The 13,733-nt window shown below is 66.6% G+C and overlaps 2 protein-coding genes across 3 annotated transcripts; both read right to left on the bottom strand.

The window, feature by feature from the left end:
* PEA15 (proliferation and apoptosis adaptor protein 15) lies at positions 1-8,700 on the bottom strand. Of its 2 annotated transcripts, XM_066568129.1 has the most exons (4): positions 7,661-7,746; positions 2,660-2,833; positions 1,630-1,785; positions 1-108 (listed from the first exon to the last, which is right to left on the bottom strand). In XM_066568129.1, the coding sequence occupies exons 2-4, from the start codon at positions 2,829-2,831 to the stop codon at positions 44-46; spliced, it is 393 nt and encodes a 130-aa protein (XP_066424226.1). In that variant the 5' UTR covers positions 2,832-2,833; positions 7,661-7,746; the 3' UTR covers positions 1-43. The 2 variants fall into 2 exon arrangements, 1 of the variants encoding a protein (XP_066424226.1); XR_010785191.1 differs by lacking the exons at positions 1-108; positions 1,630-1,785; positions 2,660-2,833 and adding an exon at positions 2,840-3,003 and having other exon boundaries at positions 7,661-8,700.
* Positions 8,414-13,025, bottom strand: CASQ1 (calsequestrin 1). The gene is made up of 9 exons (XM_066567961.1): positions 12,969-13,025; positions 12,867-12,887; positions 12,469-12,537; positions 11,681-11,751; positions 10,384-10,429; positions 10,229-10,283; positions 10,022-10,122; positions 9,837-9,914; positions 8,414-9,148 (listed from the first exon to the last, which is right to left on the bottom strand). Exons 1-9 carry the CDS (start codon positions 13,023-13,025, stop codon positions 8,945-8,947), a joined length of 702 nt encoding a protein of 233 aa, XP_066424058.1. The 3' UTR covers positions 8,414-8,944.
* Positions 13,026-13,733: the final 708 nt, after the last annotated feature.

Genomic DNA, 13,733 nt, shown 5'->3' with positions numbered 1-13,733 from the left:
GAGGGGGCTCTGGGGGGGGGGCGGGGGGGGCTCCTGGAGCTGCTCAGGCCTTTTTCGGGGGGGGGGCCAGTTTGATGATCTCCTCCTCCGAGGGCTGCCGGATGATGTCTGGGGAGGGGGGGACACGGGGGGGTCAGGGGGGTCTGGGGGTGTCCCCCCCCACCCCACAGAGGGTCCCCAACCCCTCCCGGGGGTCCCTAAACCAGCCCGGGTGTTCCCAACCCCTCCCGGGGGTCCCCAGCCCTTTCTGGGGGGGTCTTTTATCCCCCCTTGGCGTCCCTGTCCCAGCTTTGGGATAATGGGAGGGGGGTCCCTAAACCTTTCCCGGGGGTCCCCAACCCCTCCCGGGTGTCCCCAAACCAGCCCGGGTGTCCCCAACCCTTTCTGAGGGTCCCTGTCCCTACCCAGGGGTAAATGGGGAGGGGTCGTTGTCCCTGCTTGGGGACAGTGACAGTTCCTGTCCCTGGGGGTCCCTGTCCCCGTCCCTGTCCCGACCTGTCCCTGTCACCATCCCCGGCTGTCCCTGTCCCTGTTCCCGGCTGTCACTGGGTGTCCCCATCCTCACCTGTCCCCATCCCTGCCTGTCCCTGTCACCATCCCTGGCTGTCCCTGTCCCCATCCCCGACTGTCCCCACCTGTCCCTGTCCCTATCCCCAGCTGTCTATGGGTGTCCCCATCCCCGCCTGTCCCCGCCTGTCCCCGTCCCCATCTGTCCCCGTCCCTGGGTGACATCCCCGGCTATCCCTGCCTGTCCCTGTCCCCATCCCCGGCTCTCCCCATCCCTGGCTGTCCCTGTCCCTGTCCCTGTTCCCGGCTGTCCCTGGCTCTCCCCATCGCCGCCTGTCCCTGTCCCCAGCTGTCCCTGCCCCCGTCCCCGACTGTCCCCATCCCTGCCTGTCCCTGTCCCGAGCTGTCCCTTTCCTTGTCCCCATCCCCGGCTGTCCCCGACTGTCCCCATCCCCGCCTGTCCCTGTCCCCAGCTGTCCCTTTCCCTGTCCCTGTCCCTGACTGTCCCCATCCCCGGCTGTCCCCGACTGTCCCCATCCCCATCTCTGGCTGTCCCTGTCCCTTTCCCTGTCCCTGACTGTCCCCATCCCCATCTTCGGCTGTCCCTGTCCCCATCCCTGCCTGTCCCTGTCCCCAGCTGTCCCTTTCCTTGTCCCCATCCCCGGCTGTCCCCGACTGTCCCCATCCCCATCCCTGGCTGTCCCTGTCCCTGTCCCTGTTCCCGGCTGTCCCTGGCTCTCCCCATCCCCGCCTGTCCCTGTCCCCAGCTGTCCCTGTCCCCGTCCCCGACTGTCCCCATCCCCATCTCTGGCTGTCCCTGTCCCTTTCCCTGTCCCCGACTGTCCCTATCCCCATCTCTGGCTGTCCCTGTCCCCGTCCCCGACTGTCCCCATCCCTGCCTGTCCCTGTCCCCAGCTGTCCCTTTCCCTGTCCCCGTCCCTGACTGTCCCCATCCCCGGCTGTCCCCCACTGTCCCCATCCCCATCTCTGGCTGTCCCTGTCCCTTTCCCTGTCCCTGGCTGTCCCCATCCCCGCCTGTCCCTGGGTGACATCCCCGGCTCTTCCTGCCTGTCCCCGCTGTCCGTGTCCCCGCTGTCCCCGTCCCCGCGGGTCCCCTCTCACCCTTGTACTTCTTGGCGCTGGGGATGCGCGTGAGTTTGGTGTCCACCTCGTCCTCCTCGGAGATCTTGAGCACCTGCGTGCGGTACTGCACCACCTTGGTCAGCAGGTCCGGCCGGCGCGAGATCTCGAAGATGTGCTCGATGTAGGACAGGTTGTCTGTGACACGGGGACAGCGCGGGGACAGCGCGGGGACACACACGGGGACACACACGGGACACACACGGGACACACACGGGACACGTGCTGGGCTCGGGCCACCCGCGCTGCTGCGGCCGCGGGGGCCGGAGGGGGCGTGGGTGGGGACAAGGAGGGGACAGGGGAGGGAGGGGATGGGGACAGAGATGGGGACAAGGAGGGGACAGGATGGGGAGGGGACAGAGGACAGGGATGGGGACAGGGAGGGGACAGGGATGGGGAGAAGGAGGGGATGGGGAGGGACAGGATAAGGACAGGGATGGGGATGGGAGGGGGACAAGGAGGGGACAGGAGGGAGACAGGAATGGGGACAGGGATAGGAAAAAGGAGGGGATGGGGAGGGACAGGATGGGGGCAGGGATGGGGAGGGGATGGGGACAGGAGTGGGACAGGGATGGGGACAAGGAGGGGACGGGGACAAGGACAGGGATGGGGACAGGGATGGGGACAAGGAGGGGACAGGGATGGGGATGAGGACAGGGACAGGGATGGAGAAAAGGATGGGGACAGGGAGGGACGGGATGGGGACAGGGATGAGGAGAAGGAGGTGACAGAGATGGGGACAGGGAGGGGACAGGATGGGGACAGGGTTGGGGACAAGGAGGGGGACAAGGAGGGGTACAGGGGAGGGACGGGATGGGGAGAGGACAAGGATGGGATGGGGACAGGATGGGGATGGGGACTGGGAGAGGAGACAGGGACTGGGACAGGGCTCAGGTGATGGGGACAGGGACAGGGCCAGGGCTCAGGGGAGCGGGATGGGGACCAGCCCAGGGCTGGAGCAGCCCCGGGGCGCGGGGAGGGGACAGTGCCGGTGGTGGCACGGGTGTCACACCTCGGTCCAGCTTGCTGTGGCGCTCCAGGAAGGCGAACCAGTGGTGGCCGGTGGCGATGGCGTCGCCCTCCCCGCTGGGGATGTCCTCGCGACACGCGGACTTGAGCTGCTCCAGGTCCTCGGCTGTGATGTTCTGGGCCAGCTCCTCCAGCAGACTGCGGTACTCGGCCATGGCTGGGGACACAGGGACACGGGGACATGGGGACATGGCTGGGGACACGGGGACATGGGGACATCGGACACAGGGGACACGGGGACATGGGGACATGGCTGGGGACACAGGGACATGGGGACATGGCTGTTCTGGGCCAGCTCCTCCAGCAGACTGCGGTACTCGGCCATGGCTGGGGACACAGGGACACGGGGACATGGGGACATGGCTGGGGACATGGGGACATGGGGACATGGCTGGGGACACAGGGACATGGGGACATGGCTCTGCTGGCCCAGCTCTTCCAGCAGATTTTGGTACTCGGCCATGGCTGGGGACACAGGGGACAAAAGGGACATGGGGACATGACTGGGGACAGCAGGGACATGGGGGACATTGGACACAGGGGACATCAGGGACATGGGGACATGGCTGTGCTGCGCCAGCTCCTCCAGCAGATTTTGGTACTCGGCCATGGCTGGGGACACAGGGGACAAAAGGGACATGGGGACATGGCTGGGGACAGCAGGGACATGGGGACATGGCTGGGGACACAGGGGACACAGGGACATGGGGACATGGCTCTGCTGGCCCAGCTCCTCCAGCAGATTTTGGTACTTGGCCATGGCTGGGGACACAGGGGACATCAGGGACATGGGGACACGGCCATGGCTGGGGACACAGGGGGACATCAGGGACATGGAACGTGGTCTGTGAGGGACACCTGGGGACATGAGGGACACAGGACTTGGCCATGGCTGGGGACAGGAGGGACATGGGACTTGGAGGACATGGCTGTGGCTGGGGACATGGAGGGTGACACGGAGGAGATGAGGGACACGGGGGACACAGGACTGGGACGTGTCTGGGGACAGGGGTGACATGAGGGAGGGACATGGCCACAGCCGGGGACAGGGGACACGTGGGACACCAGGGACATTGACATGGGGGACTGGGGTGACACGAGGGACAGGGGACGTGGCCATGGCTGGGGGACACGGGGTGTGAGGGGTGCCATGGGTGACACGAGTGACATGGGACAGAGCCGTGGGTGACAGGAGTGCTCCTGCTCTCAGCCACACGTGCCACGAGTGACAGGGGACTCAGCCACAAGTGTCACCAGTGTCCCCAGCCTCAGCCACCAGTGCCAGTGTCCCCAGCCTCAGCCACCAGTGCCAGGTCCCAAACCTGGCTTCTGCCACCTGTGTCACAAATGTCCCCAGCCTCAGCCACTCATGTCATGAGTGTCCCTGGGCTGTCCCCAGTGCCAGCCCAGCCTCAGCCACAGGTGTCACCAGTGTCCCCAGGCTCAGTCTCCAGTGCCAGCCCCAGCCCCAGCCTCAGCCACAGGTGTCACAGAAGTCCCCAGACTCATCCACTGGTGTCACAGATGTCCCCAAGCTCAGCTGCTCAAGTCACAAATGTCCCCAGCCTCAGCCAGCAGTGTCACCAGTGTCCCCAGCCTCAGTCACTGGTGCCACAGATGTCCCCAGCCTCGTCCCTTGCTGTCACAAGTGCCCCCAGCCTCAGCCACTGGTGTCACAGATGTCGTCCATTGCTGTCACCAGTGTCCCCAGCCTCGTCCATGGTGCTATGAGTGTCCCCAGCGCTGTCCCCGCTGTCACCGCTCAGCCCCGGTGCCAGCCCAGCCCCCGGCCGTGACTCATGTGACGCTCACGGGATGTGACAGGGACCGGGCGGGGACCGGCGGCGGCGGCGGCTCCGTGTCCCCCGAGCGCGGGGGGGCTCGCACGGAGCCCCCTGGACACGGCCACCCCCCCTTGCACACTCACCCCAAATTGACACTGACTCCTCCTTTGCACACTCACCCCAAATTCACGCTGACCTCTGCTTTGCACTGACCCCCCCCCTTTACACGCTGACCCTGAATTGTGACCCCCCCCTTTGCACACTCACCCCGAATTGTGAACCCCAAATTGTGACCCCCCCCTTTGCACACTCACCCCGAATTCAGTGACCCCCCCTTTGCACACTCAGCCCGTGGCTTCACATCACCCCCCCTTGCACACTCATCTTGCCCTTGCGCAGCCCCCCCTGCACAACCTGACCCCCCCTTTGCACACTCACCCCAAATTCGCGCTGACCCCCAAATTCACACTCACCCCCTCTTCTCACTGCCCCCCCCTTTGCACACTCACCCCAATTTCTGCCCCCCCCTTTGCACACTCACCCCGATCCCCACCGCCCCCTCTCGCTGTGTTTGTTGGGGGGGGGGGGTGTCCACCGTATCTAAGGGGGGGGGTCACTGTCCCCCCTCTCCCGCCGGTCCCCGTTGCCATGGAGACGCCTCCGCCCACTCAGGGATGCGGTTGCCACGGCAACGCATCACCCGCCTGCCCCTTCCCCCCCCCCACCCCCCACCCCGCACCCCGCACCCATTTTGGGGGGGTGGGGGGGGGGTGGGGGGGGCACGGCCACGCCGCTTTCCCCACCCCCCCCTCCCCTCGTGACTCCCCGTAAACAACAACTGCCCCCCCCTCCCCCACCCCGGACCCCCCCACTCGTGACTGCGCTCGGTAAACAACCCCCCCCTCCCCTCCCCCACCCCCCCACGTGAGACCCCCCCCCTCCCCTCCCCTCCCCCTCCCCGACACCTTCCCACGCCCCCCCCCCCTCAGGAACAGACGCTCCCCCCACGCCCCCCCCCACGCGCACACAGCCGCGCCCCCCCCACGCTCCTCTCCAATAACAAACACTGCCCCCCCTCCCCCCCCCTCCAGCCCCCCGCCCCTCCCCCCACGCACAAACCCTCCCCCATCCCCCCCGCCCCGTGTCCGAGCGCGCGGCCCCTTTAAGGCCGCCCATGACTCAGCCCCGGCCGGACACGGGGCCTTCCGGGGGGGGGGCGGGGACCGGGACCCCCCCCCCGCCGCTCCCGCCCCTCCCGCGTTCCCAGGCCCGGCCCGGCCCCCCCGAACCGGGAAACGATCGCGATGGGACCGGGGGGAGGGGGCGTCGTGGGTATTTCCCACCCCCCCACACCGTGGGACCCCCCCCCCCGCCCCATTCACGTTTCTCATGCAAAGCGCCTCATGAATATTCACGAGGGGCGTGGCCCCGCGGGGCCCCATTCAGTGGGGCGGGCGGGGGGCTCGGGGGGTTTTTGGGGGGGATCAATCCCGGTTTGGGGCGGGCACGACACGGGTGGGACGGAGCCCCCCGGCCTTGGTGCCCCCCGTGGGGGGGTTTGGGGGGCGCCCATCCCATCGCTGCCCCCCCCCCCCAAGGGCCGTGCCCACCCCCCCCCCTTTCGGGGGTGTTTTTGGGGGGGGTTGGGGAGAGCGGGAGGCGGGGGGAGCGTCCCCCACGAGCCCCCCCACGCAGCGTGGGGGACAAGGGGCCCTTTGTGCCTCGGGGAGCGGCGCGGCCGCCTCCGGCCCCCCCGGGCCCCCCCCGGAATGCGAGGCACGGCCCCGGACCCACGGACACGGCCCCGACCCCACTGTCCAGCCCCGACCCCTCTGTCCTGCCCCACGGACACGGCCCCGGACCCACGGACACGGCTCCGGACCCACGGACACGGCTCCGGACACACGGACACGGCTGTGCCCCCCCCGCCGCCCCGCCCTGCCCCACCGCCACCCTCCCGCCCCGTGTCGCGGGGGTCCCACGCGTGTCGCGGGGGTCCCGCCCTGCCCGGCGGCCGCAGCATCCCCGGGCACAGCTGGGGCACATCTGGGGCACAGCTGGGCGCGATCCTTCCCCCCCCCCCCCCCGCCCCATACACCCAAACCCCGATCGTGCCTCAGTTTCCCCACGCGGGGCCGCTCCGTGGGATGGGGCACGGGTGGGGTGGGGGGCGTTGAGTCCCGGGACCCCCCCCCCTCCCCAATCCCGCCCCGTCCTGATCCCTTTCGGGGCCCCCGCCCGGTCCCGGCGCGGGGATGCGGAAGCGGCGCCTCCCGCGGCCCAGTTCGGGACCAGTTCGGGACCAGTTTGGCCCCAGTTTGGCCCCGCTGGGCCTCGCGCGCCCCTTCCCCACGCGCGGGACCCCCCCCCTCACAACCCGGAATGTCCCCAAAAGCGTTTTTGGGGGGTCCGGGGGGTGTCAGCCCGCCCGGTCCCGGGGGATGCGGTGGCACCGCCGGTACTGGGCGGTACTGGGAGCACTGGGCGGCACCGCGGGCACGGGACGGGACCGGGAGCGCGCGGGGACAGCGCGGGGACACCCACGGGGGGGCTCGGGTGGGGCTGGGGGGGGGAAAGGACCCCGCGTCCCGCGTGGGGAGCGGGACCGGGATGGGAAACGGGACCGGGATGGGGAAACGGGACCGAGACCGGGACCGGGACCGGGATGGGGACACCGGGGGTGGCGGGGACAGGGACACGGTGGGGAGGGGGGGGTGGCCGGTCCCGCGTCCCGCGTGGGCCCCGGGAGGCACCGAGTGTCCCCCCCTTCCCCCCCCCCCCCCCCAGCGTGTCACGGGTTCGAGCCCCCCCGGCAGCGAAACGGGAAGTGAAAGCGGGGGGGGGATGGGATGGGGGGCACCGGGGGAGGACCGGGGGCACCGGGGGAGCCTGACCGGGACCCCCGGCGCCGTTAACCCCTTCCTGCCCGCCGCGGGGGCATCGCCGGAGCGCGGGGGATGCTCCGTGGGGCGGGGGGGGTCACATAGAACGGGGGGGGGGCATCGCCGCGGTTCGGGGCCGCCGGAGCGCACCGGGAACGGCCCCGGGAGCGGCGCCGGGAACGGCCCCGGGAGCGGCGCCGGGAGCGGATGGAGGCGGCGGCCGCGGGGTCCATCCGGTGCCGGAGCGGCCGCGGGGCCGCCGGTGGGGCCGGGGGTCGCTCGGTGGGTCCGGTGCCCCCTCCCCCTGCCCGCACTTACCGGCCGCGGGCGCTGCCGGTGCCGGTGCCGGTGCCGCCGCTCGGGCTCTCGGTGCCGCCGCTCTGAGCGGGGGTGGGCGGGGCTTAACGGGGCGGGGTCGTCGGGGGAGGGGCTTGCAGGGGCGGGGTCAGGCGGGAGGAGCCGCCCCGCCCTCCCCCCTTTGCCCAGGGTCCCCCGCGGCCCAGATTTGGGGTCCCCGCGGTGTCACCGCCCGGGCTGGGGAGGACAAGGGCGGGACGTGGTCACACAGGGGCCCGGGAGGGCATCAGGAGCTGGGATCCGGTATTGGGGTCTGGAATTGGGGTCAGGAATTGGGGTCTGGTAATGGGATCCCACTATGGGACCTGGAGCAGAGGCCCCACTCTGGGATCTGGTACTGGGATCTGGTAAGGATCCCATACTGGGATCTGGTATTGGGGTCTTGTAACGGCATCTGGTAATGGGATCCCACATTGGGATCTAGTAATGGGATCTACTAAAGGGATCCCATACTGGGATTCCAAACTGGGATCTGCTTTAGAGATCTGGTATTGGGATCTGGCACTGGGATCTGGCATTGGGATCTGGCACTGGGATCTCACCCAGGGATCTCCCATGGGAACCTTGTCTGGGGGATCCCATCCAGGGATCTCATGCAGGGATCTCGCCCATCTCCAGGGATCCCCATCCCCTGGGGACACTGCCTGGTCCTCTGGGGGCTTTATGGCCTTATGACCATCATCATCATCATCATCATCATCATCATCATCATCATCATCATCATCATCGTTGTCATTGTTGTCATCATTTTCATCATCATCATCATTGTCATTGTCATCATCCTTGTCATCATCACTGTCATTGTCATCATCGTCGCCATCATCATCATCATCATCGTTGTTGTTGTTGTTGTCATTGTCATCATCTTTGTCATCATCATCGTTGTCATTCGGAGTCATCGTCATCGTCATTGTCATCGTCACCATTGTCATTGCTGTCATCTTCATTATCGTCATCACAGTCATCATTGTCATCATCATCATCATCATCGTCATCATCATTGTCAGTCATTGCCATTGTCATCAGCATCATCACTGCCATCATTGTCACTGCCATCATCTTCATCATCATCGTCACCGTCATCATCATCGTCCTTGTTGTCAGTCAGCATCGTCATTGTCATCAACTTCATCATCATCATCATCATCGTCATTGCCATCATCTTCATCATCATTGTCATTGCCATCATCGTCATTGCTGTCATCTTCATCATCATCGTCACCATCATCATTGTTGTCATTGTTGTCAGTCAGCATCAACTTCATCATCATCATCGTCATCATTGTCATCATCTTCATCTTCATCGTCTTCATCTTCATCATCATCTTCATCATCTTCATCCTCACCATCCCCAGTGTCCCCCTCCAGGACCTCCTGGAGCCACTCCAGGACCTCCTCAGGCCCCGGCAGATCCTCCTCATCCTCCATGTCCAGCCACACGCTGCTGGCCTGGGGACACGGGGGGACAGAGGGGACACGTGGGGACACTGGGGTGACACTGGGGTGACACCGGGGTGACACAGATTGTGGGGGACACCAGGGGGGTGACGCTCACGTGGTCACTGACGTTGACCATGGGGGTGACACTGGGGTGACACTGGGGTGACATTCATGGGGTCGGTGCCATTGACCACAGAGGTGACACAGAGGTGACACTGGGCTGACACTGGGGTGACACTCACACGGTCGGTGTCATTGACTATGGAGGTGGCATTGGTTTACATGGGGGTGACGCGGGAGTGACACGGGGGTGACATGGGGGTGACACAGAGGTGACACGGGGGTGACGTGGGAGTGACACGGGGGTGACATAGGTGTGACACACAGTCGGTGTCATTGACTATGGAGGTGGCATTGGTTTACATGGGGGTGACACGGGGGTGACACGGGTGTGACACGGGGGTGACACGGGGGTGACACTCACTAAGTCGGTGGCATTGACTATGGAGGTGACATTGGTTTACATGGGGGTGACACAGGTGTGACACGGGGGTGACACGGGGGTGACATGGGGGTGACACTCACATGGTCAGTGGCATTGACTATGGAGGTGACATTGGTTTACATGGGGGTGACACGGGTGTGACACGGGTGTGACACGGGGGTGACACGGGGGTGACACGGGGGTGACACTCACTAAGTCGGTGGCATTGACCACGCCCAGCTGTGGCCGGGTCAGGTCGATGTCGAAGGTGTCCTCCCAGGTGGGGACGAGCTGGGGGAGGGACAGAGGGGACAGAGGGGTCGGGGCCTGTCCCAGGGGAGGGGACAGAGGGCTCAGAGCCCCCGGGGGGCTGTGGGGGTGTCCCCCCGCCCCGTTACCCCCGGGAAATGGCCGGGGTCGATCCAGAGGATGCTGAAGTCGGGCTGGTCCCTCCTGTCCTGGGCCACCTCCCTCAGGGTCTCCACGAACTCGAACCCGTCTGGGGGAGGGGACAAGGGCGAAGAGGGGGGGTTCAGGGGGGAATCTGAGACACCCCCCCCCACCCCCAGGGACCCCCCCCCAATTCCCTTCCCGCCCCCCCTCACCGGGATCATCCCCCTCGGCGAAGGCCACGATGGGGGTCCCGTCCAGGGCGTCCTCCTGGGGGGGTCACGGTGACGTGGGGGGGGGGTCCCCGAGTGTCCCCCGAGGTTTGGGGGTCACGGGGAGGGGGGGGATGGCGGGACCCCCCCGCACTCACCCAGCTCTCGGCCGTGCTCTGAGCTCTGAATTCCCGCAGAGGGACCCTGGGGGGGTTTTGGGGGGGGGGGTGAGGGGCACCCCCAAATTTCACCCCCCCCTCCCCTCCCCCCAAGGAGCCGCTGCCCCCCCCCCCCACCCAAACCCCGAGTGCTGCTTGGGGGGGCTCAAATTAGGGGGGTCCAGAACAGGCGGGAATGGGGAGGGGGTGACGGGGATGAGCCCCCCCGGGACCCCCCCGGTGTCACCGCTCTGGGTGGGGGGGGGCGGGGGGGTCCCGGTGTCCCTCGGGATTGAGGCCGCGGCGCGGGGGGGGGGGGATGATCCGGGGGGGGATTAAATGCGGGAATCTCCCGGCAGCACCCGGGGCTTTAACCCTGCCCGGCGCGGGGGGGGCTCGGCAGCGCCCCCGACCCCTCGCCGGGACCCCCCCGGGACCCCCCCGGGGCAGGGCGGCCCCCCCAGACCGCGGGGAGACCCCCGTGGGAAAAGGAGGGGGGGGAAATGGGGTGGGGGAGATGAGACTCGGCCGTTCCCATGGCAACGGAATCCCCATGGCAACCACATCCCCATGGCAACCACATCCCCATGGCAACTTGTTCCCATGGCAACTATTGCCCGTGGCAACCTGTCTCCATGGCAACTTCACCCCCATGGCGACCACATCCCTATAGCAACCGTCCCCATGGCAACCATGTCCCCATAGCAACCACCGGCCCATAGTGACCTCTTCCGATGGCAACCTGTGCCCATGGCAACCACATCTCCATAGCAACAACGTCCCTATGGCAACCACATCCCCATGGTAGCAACATCCCAGAGTAATCACATCGCCATAGCAACCACCAGCCCATAGTGACCTCTTCCCATGGCAACCTGTCCCCATGGCAACCACATCTCCATGGAAACCCGATCCCCATGGCAACCATCACTGCCTAGTGACCTTCTCCCATGGCAACTACGTCCCCATGGCAACCACGTCCCCATGGCAACAATCCCATAGCAACCACATCCCCATGGAAACTCCATCCCCATGGCAACCGCTTCCCGTACCACCCCCCTCATCTCAGCATCCCGTTCCCATGGCAACCGGCCCTGATTTGGGGAGGGGTCCCTTGGGGAGGGGTCCTCGGGGCCCCCCCGGAAGCTCCGGGGCCGCTCCAGGCCCAGCCCCAGCGCTGCCTGGAATGGGGAATTTTGGGGGGAATTTGGGGGGATTTTGGGGGGATTTTGTGATTTTGGGGGTCCCAGGGAGTGCCAGGGGTCACCCAGCCCCCCCCAGCACCCCCCGGGCTCACCTGGGGGTCGAAGGTGGCGAGGAAGAGGAGGGAGGGGTGGAAGCGCCGGGCGGCGACGAAGGAATGGAATGCTGGGGGGGAATGGGGGAAACTGGGGGAACTGGGAATGGGAACTGGGGGAACTGGGGGAACTGGAATTGGGGGATTGGAGACAGGGAACGGGAACTGGGAATGGGGATTGGGAATGGGAACTGGGAATGGGAACTGGGAATGGGAACTGGGGGAACTGGAATTGGGGGATTGGAGACAGGGAACTGGGATTGGGAATGGGGATTGGGAACTGGGAACTGGGAATTGGGAATGGGATTGGGGGATTGGGGATTGGGAACTGGGACTGGGACTGGGAATGGGAGCTGGGGATTGGGAACTGGGCATTGGGGGATTTGGAATGGGGGATTGGGAACTGGAAATGGGGATTGGGATTGGGAAATGGGCAACTGGGAATGGGAACTGGGAACGGGGAATGGGGAATGGGGACGGGGAACTGGGATTGGGGGAACTGGGAATGGGAACTGAGACTGGGGAAAGCGAGTGGGGGAACTGGGGGAACAGGGGCTGGGATTGGGAATGGGCAACTGGGAACTGGGAAGGGGAACTGGGAACTGGGAATGGGATTGGGGAACGGGGAATGGCAACTGGGAATTGGGGGATTTGGAATGGGGGATTGGGAACTGGGAATGGGGAACGGGGGGTTGAGAATTGGGGGATTGGGGAGCTGGGATTGAGGATGGGATTGGGCGCTGGGGGCACTGGGGTGACACCCAGCTGTCCCCGGTGTCCCCACGCACCCTCCGCTGTCCCTGGCAGCCCCCGGTGCCTTCGGGCTCCTCCTCGATGTCCCCAAAGTCCCGGAGCTGCTGCACGGGGGGGCCCGGGGTCAGGGGGGGTCACAAGGGGGGGTCTGGGGGTGCCTTTGGTTTCATGGGGGGCTCTGGGATTGTCCCCGGGGCCAGGGAGAGCTTTGGGGGGGTCCCTGAAGGTCTGGGGGGGATCTGGGGGTCCCCCGGGGTCTGGGGGTGTCCCCTGGGATCGGGGGGTGGAGGGGGGGGGATTTGGGGGTCCCCTGGGATCAGGGAGGGCTTTGGGGGTGTCCCCAAATGTCTGGGGGGGCTCTGGGGGTGTCCCCAGCCCTGAGGAGGTTGGGGGGCTCAGGGGCTGCTCTGGGGGGGTCCCGGGGGGGTCTCACCTGGCTCAGGAAGTGCAGCAGCTGGAGGGAGGTGTCACAGACAGCGGGACAGACAGCGGGACAGACAGCAGGACAGACACCGGGACAGACAGCGGGACAGACACCGGGACCCCCCAGGACCCCCGGGGCCAGCAGAGCCAGGAGCCACAGAGGGGACATGGGGGACAGGGACAGACGGACAGAGAGACACGGGACAGAGGGACACGGGACAGGGAGACAGAGGGACAGAGAGACAGGGACAGACGGACAGGGGGACAAGGGGAGAGAGGGACAGAGGGATAGAGGGACAGGGGGACACGGGGATGGACACACGGACAGAGGGACACGGGGACAAGAATGGACACACGGACACGGGGATGGACACACGGACACAGGGAGGGACACAGCCAGGGGGACAGGGACACCCTGGGGACAGACGGACAGACCCCGGGGACACACAGACCCTGGGGACAGACGGACAGACCCCGGGGACACACAGACCCTCGGGACAGACGGACAGACCCCGGGGACAGACAGACGGACACCGCCCTGGGCGCGAGGACTCTGGCGACCCCCGCGGGGACACGGCGGCAGCGCCAGCCCCTTCCGGCGGCGGGAGGGGACGCGGCGGGGACAGACGGACGCGGCGGGGACAGACGGACGCGGTGTCACCTCCGCGGGCCACAGCGGGGACGGTGACACCGCCCCCACCCCGGCTCGGGGGGGTGGCAGCGGCTCAGCCCGACCCCTCTGTCCCCAAATGTCCCCAAATGTCCCCAAGTGTCCCCAAGTGTCCCAAATGTCCCAAATGTCCCCAAATGTCCCCAATGTCCCCAATGTCCCCAAGTGTCCCAAATGTCCCAAATGTCCCCAAGTGTCCCCCCCCGC

Source organism: Molothrus aeneus, chromosome 31, assembly GCF_037042795.1.
Source record: "Molothrus aeneus isolate 106 chromosome 31, BPBGC_Maene_1.0, whole genome shotgun sequence".
Lineage (NCBI taxonomy): Eukaryota > Metazoa > Chordata > Aves > Passeriformes > Icteridae > Molothrus > Molothrus aeneus.
This window is presented reverse-complemented; position numbering and strand designations above follow the sequence as displayed.